Raw genomic sequence first — 22,271 nt, forward strand, 5'->3', positions numbered from 1 at the left:
CCCAGCATCAGGGTCTTTTCCAAGGAGTCAGTTCTTCGCATCAGGTGTCCAAAGTATTGGAGCTTCAGCTTCAGCATCAGTCCTTCCAAAGAATATTCAGGACTGATTTCCTTTAGGATTGACTGGTTTGACCTCCTTGCTGTCCAAGGGGCTCTGAAGAGTTTTCTTCAACACCACAGTGTTGGAGAAGTGTTTTACTGAAGGTGAAAGAAGACACCAAACAGACCATTGGTCTAGGCAGAGGTTGACCTCATTCTCAATTGAGCAAATCTCTTTTTATCTATTTTTCTAATAAGAGAGAGGTGGGAGGAAGAAGATAGTTCTAAATAAGATTTTGTTTAAAAATGTATGCTGCTTTTACAAAACAAATAAAAAACTTCTAAATAAAATTATTTCCATAAAACTTCTTATAGTCCAAGTCCCATTTTATAGCTTATTATTGGGCAAACAGTAAAAGAAATAATTATTCTCTCCACTACTGTGCAAATGTTAGCCTACAAATGATAGTACATTTGTCTAATGAAAAGACAAAATGCCTTTGTGTATCTGGCCATATTTATATATTGGGGCAGTTTCCAAAGTTGAAAACTTTGGAAGACAGTTTCTGTCTTATGATTGACTGCTACTTCTTTGCATGCTAAACCAATTCAAATCAAATATCGAAAACAAGCATTGCTTTGTGGGTCAAGTAGAAGTAATATGTCTAGAGCTATATGTCAGCATATGTTTAAAAACTCAGAAAAATACTCATATATTCACTCTTATCAGTAACAATAGTCAACTTTAGAGTACCTGCTGAATAAATTACAGAATTTTTCTTACACTTGGTGCCTCAACTTCAGTGATTGTTGTCATTATTATATGTTTATTCTGTTTGTTATTCTACTGGTTGTTTTGCCAGTATTTTTGATAGTGATATGAAACAAACTGAAGATACTGAACCTGCATATCCTTAGAACCAGAATTGCCTTGAACAGTGGAGAAAGCTTTCTACCATTCTTTCTAACTGTCTTTTTGTTAAACAGAGAGTGTTGTCTAAATAGCATTCAAATAAGAAATATATTTAACTCAGCAGCTATTTTGATTGAGGAAAGTTTAAGTTTTCCATTAGGTCATGTTTAGAAAAACACTTCTTGTAAAATGAATCACACTGTAAGCAAAAACATTTATGAAGTCTAGAAAAATGCAAGCTAGAATTCAAACTGCATATTTTTACGGATAGCAAGAACAATGATTGCCATTATGAGTGAGATGATAGTAACGGCAGATTTTCACTAGGTACTTTCTGAATTTTATCATTTAGTCCTCATAGCAGTCATTAGATACTGTGGAAGCTCAGAGAGTTTTAATCAGAGACCAAAAGTCACACAGCAATTAAATGGCCCAATTGTTGTTACATTATCAGTTATGTCTGACTCCTTGGCCTATTGTTTTATCTATATTTCAAAGCCTTTAAACTGAAAATACCACTTCTTAATTGATTACCAATGGTATCACCAGTCCAAGAGAGGGATGAGACCATGAATGTTCCCTGAGGCAGAATTTATGCAAAAATATAGACTTTTTCTTGCTGAATTCTTTGTCCATTTATACGTTTCCAAAGTTCTTAGGAAAAGAAATGAGCACAAATTCGTTATCAACTTACCCTCTTATCAGCATGTTTTCCTCATTTGTGAAAATAGAAATCATTACACTATAAACAGAAAAAGCATTAAAATAAATAAGTTATTTTGTTCTGCTGTTGCTAATTGAAATAGAGGGAAACAGAAAAATGTTAAGCATTAACAAAGGAAAAATAGAAATTAAGCATTATTGGATTTGGCTAACATACAATACTGTTTTAGGGAAGAACACCTCCAAAAGCAGAGAATGTAAATATTTGATTCATAATTCAAATGAATTAATTTTAAAATCCTAGCTAAAAGTAAATGTCATTCCCTAAGAAATGTGAACAGTAAACCACTTATTCTTTTTTTTTTTTTTAATGTGTGTGTCATTAAAAAGAAGAAAGTTCTCAACCACTTTTGTCTAAAGCAATTTTTGTTATCTGCCCTTAGAGCACTATCATCCAAACTCCACTGTTGATTTCTGGGGTAACTAAAGAGTCTCATTAAAGCAAGCTTCTGAAGCTTTTCTTCAAGGATAAATTATGAACGGACAGTCCCATAGAGAACTAGACAATTTGGTGGTCCAAAGTAGAAAAGACTTGGAGGCCCCCTGAAGGATAACAGTAGGAATAAAAACCACCCTTAGGTTGTTACAGGCTATATTAACTTGGGTAGATAAAAATTTTTTAAATTATTATAACTACTCACATACTTAAGATGAAATTTTAGGATCTGACTTTTTTTGCACCAACATTTTTTTTTTAACATGCGATTTAAGTATCATACAACAAGCATTTGGAAATTCCTTGGAAATAAATGCTCTGATTACTCACCTAAATAGATCCACCCTCCCACACGGACACATTCTTGCACACAAATGTACAGTATTGTTTTCCTCAGTTCAGGTCAGTTCAGTCACTCAGTCGTGTCCAACTCTTTTCGACCCCATGAACTGCAGCACACCAGGCCTCCCTGTCCATCACTAACTCCTGGAGTTTACCCAAATTCATGTCCATTGAGTCAGTGATGCCATCCAACCATCTCATCCTCTGTTGTCCCCTTCTCCTCCTGCCCTCAATCTTTCCCAGCATCAGGGTCTTTTCAAATGAGTCAGTTCTTCACATCAGATGGCCAAAGTATTGGAGTTTCAGCTTCAACATCAGTCCTTCCAATGTACACCCAGGACTGACCTCCTTTAGGATGGACTGGTTGGCTCTCCTTGCAATCCAAGGGACTCTCAAGAGTCTTCTCCAACACCACAGTTCAAAAGCATCAATTTTTTGGCGCTCAGCTTTCTTTATAGTCCAACTCTCACATCCATACATGACTACTGGAAAAACCATAGCCTTGACTAGATGGACCTTTGTTGGCAAAGTAATATCTCTGCTTTTTAATATGCTGTCTAGGTTTGTCATAACTTTCCTTCCCAGGAGTAAGCATCTTTTAATTTCATGGCTGCAGTCACCATCTGTAGTGATTTTGGAGCCCAGAAAAATAAAGCCAGCCACTGTTTCCACTGTTTCCCCATCTATTTGCCATGAAGTGATGGGACCAGATGCCGTGATCTTAGTTTTCTGAATGTTGAACTTTAAGCCAACTTTTTCACTCTCCTCTTTCACTTTCATCAAGAGGCTCTTTAGTTCTTCTTCACTTTCTGCCATAAGGGTGGTGTCATCTGCGTATCTGAGGTTATTGAGATTTCTCCCAGCAATCTTGATTCCACCTTGTGCTTCCTCCAGCCCAGCATTTCTCATGATGTACTCTGCATATAAGTTACATAAGCAGGGTGACAATATATAGCCTTGATGTACTCTTTTTCCTATTTGGAGCCAGTCTGTTGTTCCATGTCCAGTTCTAACTGTTGCTTCCTGACCTGCATACAAGTTTCTCAAGAAGCAGGTCAGATGGTCTGGTATTCCTATCTGGTATTCCTATCTCTTTCAGAATTTTCCACAGTTTATTGTGATCCACACAGTCAAAGGCTTTGGCACAGTCGATAAAGCAGAAATAGATGTTTACATTTATAATTTTTTTTCCTCTGAGATATAGGAAATTCCAATTCTAAAATGGCATGGCTTATCTAATAGAAAAGTGCTTTGCAAGATATCTTCCCTACAGATTACCTGCCTCTTAGCTCAGGTACCTTTCCCAGTGATGCATTTTCAATATGAGCCTCCTCAGCTAAGTCTGTCTAATTAAGAACAGTAAGTCCCCTCCATTTGAACCTTCAAGTTGCAAACTTTCAAAGATGAGAATATGTGTTCTCATATCCAATCACGTAAGTTAGTTCACATGTTCAGTGTACATTTTCATGTGCATGTATCTTGTACACATGGTTATACTTTTGTGAACATTACTGTATAATACTGTATAGAGTCTCCTGGAGGAGGAAATGGCAACCCACTCCAGTATTCTTGCCTGGAGATTCCCATGGACGGAGGAACCCGGCAGGCTACAGCTTATGGGGTCTTAAAGAGTCAGACACTACTGAAGTGACAGCGCTAGCCCGTTGACTGGCTGCTGTCACAATTAGAAACTTTCTACTCCAATAAAATTACATTTAAAAAAGAACTTAAAGTCTAGTAGGAGAGATAAAAAAACAAGCAATTAAAACACCATAAAAAAAAAACAGGTAGTGTTACAAGAATAATGGATATGGGAAAATACTTCATCTTTACAGAGAGAAGACTGAACATATGCCCAAGATTGGAAAAAAATTAAGAAAGATTTTTTTCAGAAAAGATGCCAATTAAGTTAAACATTAAAGGACAAACAGATATTGGCATACTGAAATATCTTTTCAGACATGGGTTGGTGCAGTGCAAAAGCATTCTAACCTGTGAAAACAGAAGATTCAACTTATTATAAGTAGCACTTTGTATTTGGGAATGGAAAAACATGAATGCAAATCAGAGACAAGCCTTTAAGATGTGGAGGAGCTAAACTATCAAGTGCCCTGTCTGTTCATACTAAGGATTTTATATTTTATCCTGAGGCTATATGGGTTTTAATCACAGGACTTTTAGAACAGGACTTATTAGACTAAGTAGAGAACTAATTTGAGGTAGAAAAGAAGTAAAAATGCAGGTGGTGTGAAAATCAAGTACCAGTAGATTAAGGTAATTAAGACCTCAATTAAATGCTGTCAGTCCGAGCAGAGAGAAGGAATTAGATTTGAGAGCTATTTAAATGGTAAACATAATGACACATGGTAACAGATTTGATGTTGGGATGAGGATAAGAGAAGAATCATGTCTCATTTTTAGTTCAGGTGATGGATGGCTGACCATTCTCTTTGTGGTAAAGTAATTCAGGTAAAGAAGTAGGCATTGGGAGGAATAATGATGAAATTAGTCATGTAATGGTTAAGACAGTAAAAAAAATCTGCCTTCATTACAGGAGACCTGCGTTTGATCCCTGGGTTGGGAAGATCCCCTGGAGGAGGGTATGGCAACCCACTCTAGTATTCTTGCCTGGAGAATTCCATGGACAGAGGATCCTGGTGGGCTGAAGTTCAGGGGGTTGCAAAGAGTCAGACACAACTGATTGACTATCACTTCTTGATTTCTTCACCCTCAAGGTTAAGATGCCTTAAGAAAATTTGAGAATCATATCTTGTAGATAGATGAACATGCAGGTCTGAATTGGAAAAATGACTTCTAGATTGGAAACTGTCTTACAGTCTGCTAGGGCTGCCAAATCAGAGTACCAGAGACTAGGTGGCTAGAACATTAAAAATTAAGTTTCTCCCAGTTCTGGAGGCTGGAAGTCCAAGATCAAGGTACTTAAGCATTGGTTACTGGTAAGAGCTAAAAACAGACTTTCTGGCTTCCAGACAGCCCACCTTCTCATTGGGTTCTCACATGGCCATTTTTCTGTGTGAACACTTACCTGGCATCTCTTCCTCTTCTTATACAAACCCTAGTCCTACACACTCTTATGACCCCATTTAATCTTAGTTACTTCCTTAAAGGCCTGTCTCCGAAGACAGTGGCATTGGGAGTTAGGGCTTCCACATAAGAATTCAGGGAACACAATTCAGTCCATAACAGACACATAGATCTGATGACAGGACACTCATTATTATCATTTTAGAGATGGGAAGACTAAGGTTGGAACCTCTAAGTTACTTGTGCATACAGAGAGCATGAGAGATGGAAAAGGCTTAGTACTCTTCCCGCAATCATACAGTATGGTGGACAGGACAGTTACCCCTGCCTGGCAAATACAATCTGAACCACAGCAACAAAACAACAACAACATCACCTAAATCAACAGAAAATTAACCAGGTAGGTTGGATACCTCCTGGAACACCTCTAAGGCTTTATTGAATTTCCAAAAGGAACAGGATTAAACTGCTTGCCGACTTCAGGGAACACACTCTTTCATGATGCTGAGCAAGAATGTCCCAGAAATTTTCTCAGGACATCAAACACAGCTCCAAATCTTATAGATAGCCTCCCAGGGAACCTTTAATACCTTCACAGAATAAACCACGCTATTTGTGCCTCTGAAGGATGAAGGGTGAAGCAACCACCCCAGCTGTGACTTGAAACTGGGGTTCTGATGCGTTTGGGTTCTGGGGAAGCAGGGTATTTCAAAGCCAGCTTTGCCTTTAGCCTTGTAAACCAGCCCCTCTGGCTGTGTTCAAACACATGACTTGCTCACTGCACAGTGTAATGATTATCCAACTTTCACCAGAGGGCTATGCAAGAACAAAAGGCTGAATGGTAAAGAGGATTTTTATTATTAGGTTGCTGTTCTTATGAAACATTCATATAGCAAAGGAATTGCTTTGCCGTTAAAAAATTTTTGTGAAGGAAGCTTTATGAAAAATGTGCTTACCTGGCCTTTAAAGTAACTATACATGTATTCAGGAAAAAAAAATATATATATATATATAAAAAGAAAACAAAAAGGCTGAGTTTAGAAACTCAGTTCAGAACCATATTTTAAAATATAAGTAAGGGAAAATGTAGACATCTATTGGACTAGTTTAAAACTCCACAGGCATGGATTTGAACACTAATTATATGTCAAGTAGAATTTATTTTATTTTAGCACATGTGCTATTGGTAATGACTCCCCATTTCTCTTCTGCCACAGCTTGGCATTTATTTGGAACCACAGACCAAGTTAAGGTGGGTAGTTCAAGGCACACGGGTTGTGTCCACACAATTCATCAGGATTTTATAGGTTCCCAAGTGCAATGAGTGTTATTTTCAATTCAGCATCTTTTCCCTCCACTCTCCTAGCTAGCCTCACCCAGCACCACCACTTGTATAAATAAACCATGAAAATCCAAATCATTTGAAACTGTGGTGCTGGTCTCGCTTTCTCAAGTGAGGAAGGACAGAGCATAGGTGAGTGTATTACCTGCATTATCAAGGTAGATCCACATATCCTATTCTTTTTACTGACTAGGTAGGGAAGAGAAAAGTATTCTTGTTTGTAAGTATTTCACGTGAAAATATGTTTAGGTTAACAAGCTCTTCTTTAAAAGTTCAAAAAATGTTATTAATAGAAGCGGAAAGGAAAATATTATTAACATCGTTTGGTGGTTTTTGCCAGGGAGCTTACACAGAGCAGGACAAAAATTAAGTGAGGAACTTTGGAAAGAAAGAAGTCAACCTGGAAAGCATGACACTTCTGAGGGTTACAAAACAGTAAGTAAAAGATGTTAAAGAAAAACATAATTAGAAAGTAGCAAGAAGAGAATTCTTCAATTGTGTACTCCGTTCCTGTGCTCAGTCGTGTCTGACTCTCTGCAATCCCATAGACTGTAGCTCAGCAGGCTCCTCTCTCCATGGGATTTTTCTTAAGGCAAGAATACTGGAGTGGGTTGGCATTCCTCCTCCAGGGAATCTTCCCAACCTGGGGATCGAACATGCACCTACTGTGTTTCCTGCATTGCATGTGGATTCTTTACCCGCTGAGCCATCATTGTTAGTCTCAGAGTAAATCATCAGCTGGTACCTGTGTTAGGATATCACAAGGTGATGATACAAGGTGATGATGAAGGGCAAGGGCTCTGGAGTCTGATACACTTGCATTTGAATCCCTGGTCTACAGATTGGGTGACTTTGGGCATTGTCACCCAATTATCCAATAACTTTGGGCAAGTTATTGGGTCTTTGTAAACTGTAATATCCTCTGTAAAATCGAGGGAATCACGTTACTTGGAGCGCTTTGAGAATTACCTAACAGAGCTACCGGAAATGCTTAGGAAATGCCTGGTGTAGATGTTGGGTAAGTTCATTAAGTATTAAAGTCATGGAGCCCTAGAGCTGGAAGGTATCTTAACAGAACCTCACAAACTCCAACATTTTACAGAATAGGAAAGTGAAGAGCTAAAGCATTAAGTTTCTTGCCAGAGGTGATGCAAGCATAAAATCGTCTTCCAAGTTGTGTTTTAATGGTTTTTAGGACACTGTGTTAATCAGCTGAGGCTGCAGTTACAAAGGAGAAGGCGATGGCACCCCACTCCAGTACTCTTGCCTGGCGAATCCCATGGACAGAGGAGCCTGGTGAGCTGCAGTCCATGGGGTCGCTAAGAGTCAGACATGACTGAGCGACTTCACTTTCACTTTTCACTTTCATGCATTGGAGAAGGAAATGGCAACCCACTCCAGTATTCTTGCCTGGAGGATCTCAGGGATGGGGGAGCCTGGTGGGCTGCCGTCTATGGGGTCACACAGAGCCAGACATGACTGAAGCGACTTAGCAGCAGTAGCAGCAGTTAAAAAATAACAGACTGTGTGCCTTAAACAATGTAAATTTATTTCTCACAGTCTGGAGGCTGGGAAGTCCAAGATTGAGGTGCTGGCCAATTTCAGTCCCCCATAAGTGTCCTCTTCCTGGCTCTTGGATGGATACCGGACACCTTCTCAGTGTCCTCACATGGCAGAGCTCCAGTCTTCTCTTCTTATAAAGGCAGTAATCTAATTATATTACTCCACTCTCATGACCTTATCTAAGCTTAATCACCTCCCAAAGGTCCCACCTCCAGTATCATCCCATTTAGAGTTAAAGCTTAAACATACAAATTTTGGGGAGACACAAATATTTGGTCCATAACAGACAAACTATGGTGCTGTGGAAAGAGCCTGTTAAGAACGCAGTGTTCTCATCATAAGGATCTTAGGCAAGTCCCTTAATGTTCCCGTTTCCTCACCTAATAAATGCGATGGGTGGGAGGGCTTATCTCAAAGTGCAGTTCAGCTCTACACTAATGTGATATTATTCTCTAAAAATATGAGTGTAATTTGAAGTGAGAGATACCATGTTTGGAGTAAGAAAAACAAGGAGTAATTGGGACCCCAGGACACAACAGGGGAGAGCAGGGCTAGGTAGTTTCTGGCAAAGGAAGAGCAGCAGAAGCAGTATGAATCTTGAGGGTCAGGGACAGGAGAAAACCAGAATGAGAAGAAAGGGAAATGTAATACAGGAGGGCCTCATTGAAGGCTAGCTAGTATTCTAAAGTGTGCCCAGGGCCAAAATTCTGCCTGTTTTGTTTTAGGATTATAAGTACATATGGAGTATAACAGTGGGGACCGAGAGAGGTCACTGATAGCCATTCACAGCTTGGTGCTCAATTAAGGAAAGTGATTTGAGTAAAATAACACTAAAGCATAAAGTGTGTTGGAATGAGAGGAGGATGACAGAGTTTCTGCTCTCTGACATCACATCATTCAGTGTGTTAGACATGTAAACATAGGAATACCTGTGAGTGGATTGGAAAGAGTTTTATTTATTTACCTTAATCTCCCAAGTTGGGCTTTCCAAGTGGCTCAGTGGTAAAGAATCTACTTGCCAAGCAGGAGACATGGGCTCCATCCCTAGGTTGGGAAGATGCCCTGGAGAAGGAAATAGCAACCCCCTCCAGTATTCTTGCATGGAAAATCCCATGGAGAGAGGAACCTGGTGGGCTATAAGCCTTGGGGTCACAAAGAGTCAGACACAACTTAGCTACTAAACAGCAGCGATAACATCTCCCAAGTTGACCATGTCCCTCAGCAAGATGAGCGGAAAGGGCTCTGATTTCTAATTATAGATTCAAGAATCTCCTCAGGGGAACTTACCTGCTCAGCATAGTTGTTGTTTTTTGTTTTTTCTTTCCTTCATAGCTTCCAGATGATCCTAAGAGAGCAACACTGCTGTGTAAGCGTCATCCTAATTACAAGTGTGTATATAAACTGGGTACCATTTATGGCTAACTTTTGCTCAGAAAAATACCATTTAAGCTTATAATTATGCAACTGGTCATAACTGTTAAAAGATTTTGATATGATGATAAAATATCAATTATAGTAGTAAATATACACCTATATGTACACATATATGAAGTATTAATATCCTATTTCTTGATGAAACAACTTTGATTTCTTGAATACAATTCTGTGCTTCATGACAGTCATCCACAAAGGAACCCAAAATCAGCAGTGCTCTAAAAGAGCAGTCAGTGGTTGAAGGGGATGAAGAAAGGCAAAGAGAGAAATTCCAGCCAACTCTCTGAAAATTAAGAGATAAGATTCCCCAGTTTTTACTCTGCATTTTGAGACATTTTCTCTCATGCAGTACAGTCAGTGCATTTCCTGAAGTTCTCCACTGACTCAAAGATGTTTAATTGTCTTGCTTAGTTTTCTTTAAACTGGTTGAGCCTGGTATTGGTAGGTCTCCAATAAAACTGTTTATTATTTTGAAAATACTACTCTTCCCTTTCGAATTTCCTAATTAAAGCCAGGGTAGATTTCACAGTTGCCTAGGTCACTTTTAGATAGGAAAAAAAAAAACCTCTTCACCAGTTTTGTCCAGTTTGAAACTTAATTTTCTTCTCCAATTTAGCATACACTTCCTCCTCATTCTCTCGCACCCCCAAGTTTTAGCCTGGGGGACTTGTGGTGGGTGGAGAATATTACCTGCTGTTTCACTCCTCTTCTCTCTGTCTTCTGGTTCTTGCTTTTCTTGATGTGGAGTGGGGGGAAAAGAGAAAGAGTGACCCTCACATTCACTGAGGCAAGAAAGTACAGTTTCTGTCTGTGATCTCTGATTCTCCATCAAGGCCCACTGTGGATTCCGTGTCAAAGCTGGCTCCCCCATGTGAGTGAGTTCCAGCCTTGCAGGATTTCCCATTAGGAGATTTTCCTTTGGCTGAGCCTTTGGTGACTCAAATGGTAAAGAATCTGCCTGCAATGTGGGAGACTCAGGTTCAACCCCTGGATGGGCAAGATCCCCTGGAGAATTCCATGGACAGAGGAGCCTGGTAGGCTATAGTCCATGGGGTCGCAAAGAGCTGGACATGACTGAGGAACCAACACAAGGAGTGGGATCACATTTAATTACCTGCCTTGTGTTTATCTGAACCTTGAGAAACTCACACATGCTTGCTTTGCCAGTTAGGGTGCAGGAGTACAGGCTGCTCCTTTGCTATCCTGTTTTTCCATCCTAGCATTGCACTCTCTTCCCTATTGACATCCCCAGGGAAAATCAACAAACCTTCTTTTAGCACAGACAGTTAACCTGAAAATGAGGCAATAGTCTCCCATTCTTGCACATATCTGAATAAATGGCTATCCTTGAACTTCCCTCTTCACTAGATTTTGCAGGGATGAGTGGGAATAGCAGATCCACTCTATCCTCACTAAGCTGATGACTCATGACTCTCAAACAGCCCCTTTCCTTGAACCCCACTTGAAAATATAAAGCCCAGTAGGGGAGATGGTGCTTGGTGTGTCATAGCCATTTTGGCCATCTCCCAATAAACCCTGTAGAGTTCTCTGACTTCCAGTCACTCCTTTGGCTATTGTTAAAGCATAGGATAACTGTTGTCTCTTTCCTTTAATCTTAGGTCTTGATCACCAACTCCAGAGCAATAAAGGAAGTTCCATTAAGCACGCTAATATAGATAGATGCTTTCTCCTCCAAAACCCTCCCAATTCAGCCATTGCATTCTTCCAGCTGTCGCCATTAGCAGAGCTCAGTTTCTCAAGCAGCTACGTTTAATGCCTCCCTCACTGTCCTCAACCATCAGACCCTTCATCTAGTAGTGTGTTAGATTTGTCTAGTCCTGTAATATATATAAGTCAAAAGATTTTGTCATTGCCCTGTTGCACTCATTAGTGCATTTTTACTCAGAGAGAATCTCCTATTAGATATTCAGACACTTGGGCTGGACAAAACAGCAGATGGTACCTAGGCCTGTTCATACTCTAAATGAGTCAAAAAGTATGTTAGTAGTAATAAAATAACAATAAAATTCTAGTAATATAATAGAATATACATGTCCAAATGAACCATATCAAATCATTTTTTTAAGTACTCTTTTGGGCTTTTTATGATCCATAAAATCAAACCAGTCAATTCTAAAGGAAATCAGTCCTGAATATTCATTGATGATGATGCTGAAGCTGAAGCTCCAATACTTTGGCCACCTGTTGTGAAGAACTGACTCATTACAAAAGATCCTGAGGCTGGGGAAGATTGAAGGCAGGAGGAGAAGGGGATGACAGAGGATGAGATGGCTGAATGGAATCACTGACTCAATGGACATGAGTTTGAGCAAGCTCTGTGAGTTGGTGATGGACAGGGAAGCCTGGGTCTGCAGTCCATGGGTCACAAAGAATGAGACATGACTGAAAGACTGAACTGACTGAGTGATCCATTAAAGAAAGTCATTTTTATAACTTTTATAATTTTTTAATCTAAAATTGTGTACTCAAATTGATCACCCATCTATTTCACCAGACTTGCCTCCTTTGTTTATTTTCAGTAATTAGATTTGCCCCCAGAGCATCCTCAGGGCTAACATTGGAGAGATTAAAAAATATATATGCTCCATATTCTAAAGGCAATACAAACAAATGAAAACAAAAGCAAAGAAAAGGGAAAAAGGAGTTGCCAGTCCAGGTTCGATGCATAATACTGGATGCTTGGGGCTGGTGCACTGGGACGACCCAGAAGGATGGTATGGGGAGGGAGGAGGGAGGAGGGTTCAGGATGGGGACACAGGTATACCTGTGGCGGATTCATTTCGATATTTGGCAAAACTAATACAATTTTGTAAAGTTTAAAAATAAAATAAAATAAATACAATAGTAAATTTTGGCAAAGATATGGAGAAATCGAACCTCCATGCATTGTTTGTGAGAATGTACAAAAAAAGAGAAAAAGACAGTGTAAAACTTGGCATATTCACCATATCAACAAATAGCCCCACAGTTTCAGTGGCTTTTAGTAATAGATTTATTTCTCACTTATACCACACAGGCTGCAGATTTGCTATAGCTCTGCTAGGCTGCCCTGGACTTCACACAGCAGTGCTCAGCTCTGCTCAGCATTGTCTTCTCATTCCAGCACTGAAGGAACACCCCCATCCCTCACCCCCAACCCTGAGCAGGGACATGCTGTTCTCATGGCAGAAAGTACAAGACGGCAAACCAATCCATGATAGCACATTTAAAGCATCCACATGGACTTGGGCATACATTTTATCCAGTCATAGCCTACTGGCTTAAGCAAGTCACAAGACCAATCCTGACATGGGGTGGAAAAGTAGATGTTGCCTCTGGGAAGACACTGGAAGTCACAGAGCAAAGAATGTAGCTGTGTAAGCTTCACAGAAGAAAGCATGGTGTTGGGAAAAATAATCAAATCTACCACACAGTGTGAACACAGTGGAAAGATAAGTATGAACATATGGCATTCTGAACACACTGCTTTGGAGGTGGTAATAAATATTTGGTACATAAATTGCAAAATGGGGATAAAATGAAGTCAGTTCATATCTTAGGGGCTCTTCTCATATATTTAAGTGTTCCAGAAATGTATACAGTCTCCAGAGTATCTATTTCATTATCTTCTGAATTTATTCCTTCTTAATAGTTTTATATTCTTGTTGTCAGACCATGAACTCCTTCTTGCCAAATTCAGACTTAAATTGAAGAAAGTAGGGAAAACCACTAGACCATTCAGGTGTGACCTAAATCAAATCCCTTATGATTATACAGTGAAAGTGAGAAATATATTTAGGGGCCTAGATCTGATAGATAGAGTGCCTGATGAACTATGGAATGAGGTTCATGATATTGTAGAGGAGACAGGAATCAAGACCATCCCCATGGAAAAGAAATGCAAAAAAGCAAAATGGCTGTCTGGGGAGGCCTTACAAATAGAAGAGAAGCTAAAAGCAAAGGAGAAAAGGAAAGATAAACATCTGAATGCAGAGTTCCAAAGAATAGCAAAAAGAGATAAGAAAGCCTTCTTCAGCGATCAATGCAAAGAAATAGAGGAAAACAACAAAATGGGAAAGACTAGGGATCTCTTCAAGAAAATCAGAGATACCAAAGGAATATTTCATGCAAAGATGGGCTCGATAAAGGACAGAGATGGTATGGACCTAACAGAAGCAGAAGATATTAAGAAGAGATGGCAAGAATACACAGAAGAACTGTACAAAAAAAGATCTTCATGATCCAGATAATCACGATGGTGTGATCACTGACCTAGAGCCAGACATCCTGGAATGTGAAGTCAAGTGGGCCTTAGAAAGCATCACTACGAACAAAGCTAGTGGAGGTGATGGAATTCAAGTTGAGCTATTCCAAATCCTGAAAGATGATGCTGTGAAAGTGCTGCACTCAATATGCCAGCAAATTTGGAAAACTCAGCAGTGGCCAATAAGACTGGAAAAGGTCAGTTTTTATTCCAATCCCAAAGAAAGGCAATGCCAAAGAATGCTCAAACTACCACACAATTGCACTCATCTCACATGCTAGTAAAGTAATGCTCAAAATTCTCCAAGCCAGGCTTCAGCAATATGTGGACGGTGAACTTCCTGATGTTCAAGCTGGTTTGAGAAAAGGCAGAGGAACCAGAGGTCAAATTGCCAACATCCACTGGATCATCAAAAAAGCAAGAGAGTTCCAGAAAAGCACCTATTTCTGCTTTATTGACTATGCCAAAGCCTTTGACTGTGTGGATCACAATAAACTGTGGAAAATTCTGAAAGAGATGGGAATACCAGACCACCTGATCTGCCTCTTGAGAAATTTGTATGCAGATCAGGAAGCAACAGTTAGGACTGGACATGGAACAACAGACTGGCTCCAAATAGGAAAAGGAGTTCATCAAGGCTGTATATTGTCACCCTGTTTATTTAACTTATATGCAGAGTACATTATGAGAAATGCTGAACTGTAAGAAACACAAGCTGGAATCAAGATTGCAAGGAGAAATATCAATAACCTCAGATATGCAGATGATACCACCCTTATGGCAGAAAGTGAAGAGGAACTCAAAAGCCTCTTGATGAAAGTGAAAGTGGAGAGTGAAAAAGTTGGCTTAAAGCTCAACATTCAGAAAATGAAGATCATGGCATCCTGTCCCATCGCTTCATAGGAAATAGATGGGGAAACAGTGGAACAGTCAAACTTTATTTTCTGGGCTCCAAAATAACTACAGATGATGACTGCAGCCATGAAATTAAAAGGCGCTTACTCCTTGGAAGGAAAGTTATGACCAACCTAGATAGCATATTCAAAAGCAGAGACATTACTTTGCCAACAAAGGTTCGTCTAGTCAAGGCTATGGTTTTTCCTGTGGTCATGTATGGATGTGAGAGTTGGACTGTGAAGAAGGCTGAGTGCCGAAGAATTGATGCTTTTGAACTGTGGTGTTGGCAAAGACTCTTGAGAGTCACTTGGACTGCAAGGAGATCCAACCAGTCCATTCTGAAGGAGATCAGCCCTGGGATTTCTTTGGAAGGAATGATGCTAAAGCTGAAACTCCAGTACTTTGGCCACCTCATGCGAAGAGTTGACTCATTGGAAAAGACTGTGATGCTGGGAGGGATTGGGGGCAGGAGGAGAAGGGGACGACAGAGGCTGAGATGGCTGGATGGCATCACTGACTCGATGGATGTGAGTCTGGGTGAACTCCAGGAGTTGGTGATGGATAGGGAGGTCTGGAGTGCTGCGGTTCATGGGGTCGCAAAGAGTCGGACACGACTGAGTGACTGATCTGATCTGATCTGATTCTTGATGTTTCAAAGTGGCTTATAGACAAATATAGGCTGCAAAACAACTACTGATTAGAAATTACATTTCAGCAGACTTGTACCATGTAATGCTCCCTATGTGCAAAATTCAAAAGAAGTTCAGTGCTATTTTTCTGAAAGGGCAAATCAATATTCTAGAAATGAGCTAGTTATAGGAAACAGTTATGTTTGCAAGACAATAAAATGTATCAGGTACCTCACTTTAGGGAAATATTAAATAAATCTCTCAACCAATTAGAAGTAAAATAAAGTTATAAAGACTAAAGAGGTACATTGTTTTTTACTTTTTAACAAACTGTTGAAAACTTATAGTTAATAATTCCATATCAAATATTGAATTTCAGCCTTTATATGTCCCAGGGTTATAAATAAATACACTTGAGTAATCGCATTCTAAAATTCAACCGTGGTCACTAAGACATGGTCTAGGAGCACACCCCTGACCCCCACCTAAAGTAAAAACCAATAGAGGCAATGGGAAGGGGAGGTCCTGGAGTGACCTGAAATCACTCATCTTCATTGTGCAGCTCAGTTTTCTTCCAAATGTTGTTTCCTCTCTTCCCTCACAGGAAATATACATGTGGGTGTGTATTTCATACATTAATTCATGTCTGACTCCTTGTGACCCCATGAACTGTAGCCTATCAGGCTCCTCTGTCCATGGCATTCTCCAAGCAAGAATACTGGAGTGTGTTGCCATGCCCTTTTCCAGGAGATCTTCCTGACCCAGGGATCAAACATGAGTCTCCTGCATTGCAGGCAGATTCTTTACCATCTGGTTAGGATATCATGCTATTGAGAACTAAAATTAAGACCTACACCGAAGGGAGTCATGAGGCAAGGAGAGCTGGGCTGGTGTGATTAGCCTGTCCTGTCCTGCTGGTAGGCTGATGAAATGAAAACTAGCTGTCCTTTTCCTCCGGCTCCAGCAAGTCACTCACCACGTGATCAGAAGCATGATGTGCATGAAGAAATGGGGAAAAGCTCAAATTTCCAAGGAAAATCTCCATTTCATGCTGCTGGGGTTTGTGTATATGAGTTCACCACTATCCCCTTAACTTAGGCAAATGCCTTATGACATCCCAGAACAAGTATGCTCTGTCACCTGGGTTATATTTGCTTCTCTTCTTGTTTTTTGCCTCTCATTCTCAACACTACCAAAACCTTTACTCAGCTGGATGTTATGCATGTATTCTCATTTTAATGTTGTCATTACTTACAGTCCATTAGACACACGTAAAAAATAATATCAAGTTGAACTACTCCTGTATCTCGCGGCACTGGGATAAACAGGTCTCTGACATTTTGAGGTTTACCTCATAGTTTGTGGTCACATTGCCTGCATCTTAAGAGCCCAGTCTTTCAGCACCAAGTCTTATTCCTATTTCTCAATCCCTTGACCTGAACTTTAAAAAATTATTTTTTTTTAATTTGGCGTAAGCAATTCTGCTTTTCCCAGTGACAGTGTCTTGTGAAAAGAGTTTCTGTAATTCTCAGGGGAAAGTGACCAGTTGTTTTCCAGCCTTACAAACAGAAGCAGCAGGTAAAAAATACCACATGATGGGTTTGCCACTTCCTGCTGGTGAAGGTCATTGACACAGAATTATGTAACCCTCCACTCAAAATTGAATAGTCCAGCTTTCTCTGAATAGATTAAAATTAAAGTACATGTTAATTTCTCTCCTCAGTTAAAATGATTGTCCCTGACAACACAGGGATAGACTAATTGACCTCTCAGGATCATTATACAACACACTATTATTTCAGTTCTGCACTGTGTAAAAAAACTTACAAGTTGAGTAAAAATCCATAGAGCTTGAACCAGGAGATCGTGTCATCATGGGAGAAATGAAAGTTTGAATGAGACATGTTCTATAAGGAAAATAATCACAATGAAACACACTGAGTTTTCTTCACTTAAAAAATTTTAAAGCACAGTCACATAATCTCTCTACAAATCTCCCCTGTTTTATTTTTTAATTTATTTTTTAAGGATTTTTTTTCGATGGTGAACCATTTTTTAAGTCTTTATTGAATCTGTTACAATATTGCTTCTGCTTTATGTTTTTTAGTTTTTCACCATGAGGCAAGTGGAATCTTAGTTCCCCACCTAGTAATTGAACCCACACACCCTGCAGTGGAAAGCAGAGTCTTAACCACTGGGCTGCCAGGGAAGTCCCTGCTCTGTTTTATTTCGAACAATGAGTTAGACTGATTTTTCTCCCCTCTTTGAACCAGCACTTATGAGAGAAGCAAATCGACTTCTAATAGAATTCAGTTCAGTTCAGTCGCTCAGTCATGTCCAACTCTTTGCAACCCCGAGGACTGCAGCATGCCAGGCTTCCCTGTCCATCACCAACTCCCAGAGCTTACTCAAACTCATGTCTGTCGAGTTGGTTAAGAGTATTTTGGGTACAAGCAATACAATTTTAACAATTCCTATGACCATACTCCCATTCCTAAAATATATCTTTTCTTTAATTATTTTAGTAAAAAGTTAACTTCATCTGTGCAGAATAACCTTTCATCATGTATGTAATAGTCAGGCAGTAATAGAGTTATATTTATGTTCTAAAAGTTTTAAATAATAATATCTTTAAAAACAGGTAACTCTATTTAAAAGGTATGAGAGTGTTGGCAAGCATCGATATGGGATATAGAAATATCGTACCCATCACTTCTTTACCTTATTGAAAACTAAGTAGCCTATACAACTGTATATTGCTGAGGTCCTCAGATTACTGTGAAAATCTCTGAGGTATACATGGGTACATGCTCAGTCACTTCAGTCATTTCCAACTCTTTGCAACCTCGTGGACTATAGCCCACCAGGCTCCTCTGTCCATGGGATTCTTCAGGCAAGAAGACTGGGGTGCCATGCCCTCCTGCAGGGAATCTTCCCCATACAAGGATAGAACCTGTGTTTCCCATGTCTCCTGAATTGAAGGTAGATTCTTTACCACTGAGCCACTGGGGAAGCCCCTCTGAAGTATACATTCTGCAGAAACTACCTTGAAGTTTTAAACGTGGATGCTTTCATTTGAGGCTTTCCAGTTCACATTCATACAACTCTTATTCTCCTGGACCCTTCAAATAATGACATGATACATTTATTATGTCTGAAATCTCAAAATCTCATTGAAGGAGTAGGTAGGAAACTTTTTCATTGTCTGTTATTCTCCTTACATTGAAAACATAAGTATCAATAGATTATATTTTCATCAATACATCTTTAGCCCCTTGAGGTTTTTTTTAATGCTTTTCAGAAACAAGAACTATTATTTCACTTGGTTTATGTTTCCTTTGCAAAAGTCAAAGAGGTGAGAGAAGATAAGTTGGCTTGGTAAAAATGACAAGAGAGCAAGCCCTTTCCTAAAAAAAAAAAAGCAAATTCATTCAATTAATTTTTTAACTTAAATGTGTAGGAACAGAGAACATACAACAAATGAAAATAATGTGTTTCTTAGACTCTGTAGCACAATACATAGTGGGCAGAGATGCAAAATTAGGAATGCAAAATGAAACTCATCTATATATATATATATATATATATAAATATTTTGGCTCCTAGGAATTTAATCCTTTTTTTCAACATTTCATTCTCATAACTTTCTTTTTGTTTTTAATTTTTATTTTATTTTTAAACTTTACATAACTTTCTTATAGTTCCTTGAATGGTAATTTTTTTTTTTCAGAAGAGAAGAAGACTAGAGACAAGTTAAGAATTAAAGAATCAATCAAAGAGATTTAAAGGAATCAGTCTTTTTTCCTTCAGTGTTTTAGGGCATAATAAAAAGTAAAGTTGAAGCATATTGGAATTAGTTTCAAGGAAATATAAATTGTTACATGGCAGAAAGAGTAATCCAGTAATTGTCACTGTTCCATTATCCAGCCACATGTCCTTCCCTTGTTCTGTTGTGCCTCCCGTGCTCATGACACAAGCAGACTGCCAGTGAGGGAAGTTGGCTTGGGGAGACTGCAAGATACAGCTGAACTAATGTTTGTTTTATTGACTAGTACATACTTTGAGCTAAGCCCTTTTGAATTAGAATCACATTAACTTTTTCTGCATTCTGTATAATTCTATAGGTTCAGAGATATTACCTTTTTTTTTTTTAACCTCAACCGGCTTAAGTAAGTAGCCTAAGTTACTTGTTACTTGGAAGTTGTAGGGCTGAGATTTGAATCAGAAATACCTGAAAGCAAAATGAAACAACAAAAAAACACCATGTTCTTGCCTTTCTGGTATCTTCCTCCAGGTAATCAAGGGGAAGTGATGGAACAAAGAGCAATACATAGATATATGACAGTGTGGGGACATTATCTATTGAAGAAAAACAGAAAAACTTGGGGTTGATGGTTGAGTCGTCATTAAGTATAGTGACTTTTAAATACAATTTAAAAAACTTTGTCTGTATTATAATAAGTCAAAAATAGGCTCTTAAGATAAGTTATTTGTCGTAGGACTTAAGCCTGAAAGAAGAAAAAGTGCATCGTGAACTGAAATGAGGAATAGTGGGTCTCTTATTGATTTTTCACTCTCGGAATCTCATTAACTAGCAGATGAAACTTGATAACTGGCAACAAATAAACAACATTTTCCCCATTCTAGACTGTTAAACTACCCAAAGCCATCACACAGATAAGTCTGAAATGCACCTCCTGCTGGAGGTGTTTTAAAAAATCAGCTTTAGATATAAGAATTCTTTTTCTCCCTTTCCTTCAGGCTGCTAAAGGATGCACAGAATGAAGCTTATTTTAAAAGCTGGTATCAGAAGCTATTGGCTGCACTCCAATTCTGTGCAGGAAAAGCCTTGAGGGATGAGTTTTCCAAGGAGCAGAAACTTATCAAGATTCTGGGAGACATTGGGGAAAAAGTCAAGACTGCTAGTGACCCTCAAAGACAGGTTTGTTGGGACATCAATGTTCATGTAATGAAGTTTTGTTTTCTTTTTCATTATGGTTCAATTAAGATTGAAGTTCATAACACTGAAAGTACGTTCCTTGACTGCCACTTAGTCATAAGACACTTCAATTAATTCTTTTGATTAAGTTTTTTTTTTTTTTTTGTCAATTTACTACCCTAATGTTAATGATAATTTCTATCACCAGGACATGGTTTTTTAATTTAAGTAGCCATGTTGCACAAACAGTACCTGACAAGAGACCAATTTCAAGGCAATTTGACTAAAATGACCAGATGAAGTAATTTCCTCAGAATGGAAGCACAATTCAGACTCACAGAAGAAATACACAAATGGGACTTTTTAAACACCCTTGTCCAAGGGACAACATTTTGGTCTAAATTTTTCCAACTCTGCACTAATCAAAGTTACATTTTTAAAGGCACTTTTTTTTTTTTTTTTTTTGCCACAACAAATAAAATGAAATGCATGAAACAAATGAATAGTGGTGTGGATAGTAAGGCTTTCACACTAACATCCATGGATGGCAGTCAAAATATTGTCCCTCTTTCATCACTGATTATAATAAAGGACCTGGCTGTTCTTTTTCTTGATCTAATGGAAGAACACTTGCTCTTTTTAATTGTCTGCATTACTAGTTCCCTTCATTAGTGATGTAAAGAATCTACCATTGAGCAGATTCTCTTAAGCTCACATTCTAGATATAGAGGATAGTGAACTTCCATTCATTGGATTAAGAATGTCATTCAATAACAAGGACTTACTATGGTCTAGGAGTTAAGGATAGAAAGACGACTAAACCATGAATCTTGTCCTCAAAGGAGCTCATGGTCTCTCTCCACCCACTGTTTAAAATCAACACGTTTTCAACAAAATGATACAAAAATAGTAGGAGGCAAAGTGTCCCAGAACTCTTTCCAGCACAAGATTTTTCTTACTGGAAATCACTTCATTTGGTAGTAATGCCAGAAACTATGCTACTTCACCTACATAGGAAAAAAAATGGAAAATAAAATGCAGAAGCATGGAATTTATTTTTAAATGGGAGGCATATAATCTCTGGATGCAGAGAAGAGCCTTAAGGCACATAACATGATAAGCAATGCAAAAAACATTTCTATGACTTCTCCATGTTATTGCAAACTCATTAGTTATTGTCTAATGGTAAACAAAAAGTTGAGCACAAGTAAAATAAATTTGGTTTAAAATGTACAAACTTTGTGTATAGGTTTGGTCTTTATTTCTTATATTTTAAAACCCCTCGTGTATTGAAGATGCATACTACAGTCAGTACAGTGCCTTTTTTGACCAATTGCATCAAGTTTTGAAGTGATACTGACATCATCCTCTCACATAAATACATTTCTCTCACCTTGACTGGCTGCTCCTGTGAGAACACCTCTTCACATGAAAACAGGAAAAGAAAAAAGAAGGAGATGGGAGAAGAATTTATAATTTCTCACAAGTTACTATAAGCTTTTTTTTCCCATTTTTTTTTTAAGCCCAATTAACAGGACTGGAAAAGGTCAGTTTTAATTCCAATCCCAAAGAAAGGCAATGCCAAAGAATGCTCAAACTACCACACAATTGCACTCATCTCACATGCTAGTAAAATAATGCTCAAAATTCTCCAAGCCAGGCTTCAGCAATACGTGAACCATGAAATTCCAGATGTTCAAGCTGGT

General features: G+C 38.8%; 1 protein-coding gene across 4 annotated transcripts in view; it reads left to right on the forward strand.

Moving 5' to 3' along the window:
* The window catches only part of PIK3C2G (phosphatidylinositol-4-phosphate 3-kinase, catalytic subunit type 2 gamma), a 306,650-nt gene that overhangs the window by 254,792 nt on the left and 29,587 nt on the right, over window positions 1–22,271 (forward strand). For all 4 annotated transcript variants that reach the window (XM_010858753.1, XM_010858756.1, XM_010858754.1 and 1 more), the window contains one exon: window positions 20,388–20,568. In XM_010858753.1, coding sequence (XP_010857055.1) covers window positions 20,388–20,568 — 181 coding nt within the window. The remainder of the gene's footprint in view (window positions 1–20,387; window positions 20,569–22,271) is intronic.

This window comes from Bison bison, unplaced genomic scaffold, assembly GCF_000754665.1.
Source record: "Bison bison bison isolate TAMUID 2011002044 unplaced genomic scaffold, Bison_UMD1.0 scf7180017864390, whole genome shotgun sequence".
Classification (NCBI taxonomy): domain Eukaryota; kingdom Metazoa; phylum Chordata; class Mammalia; order Artiodactyla; family Bovidae; genus Bison; species Bison bison.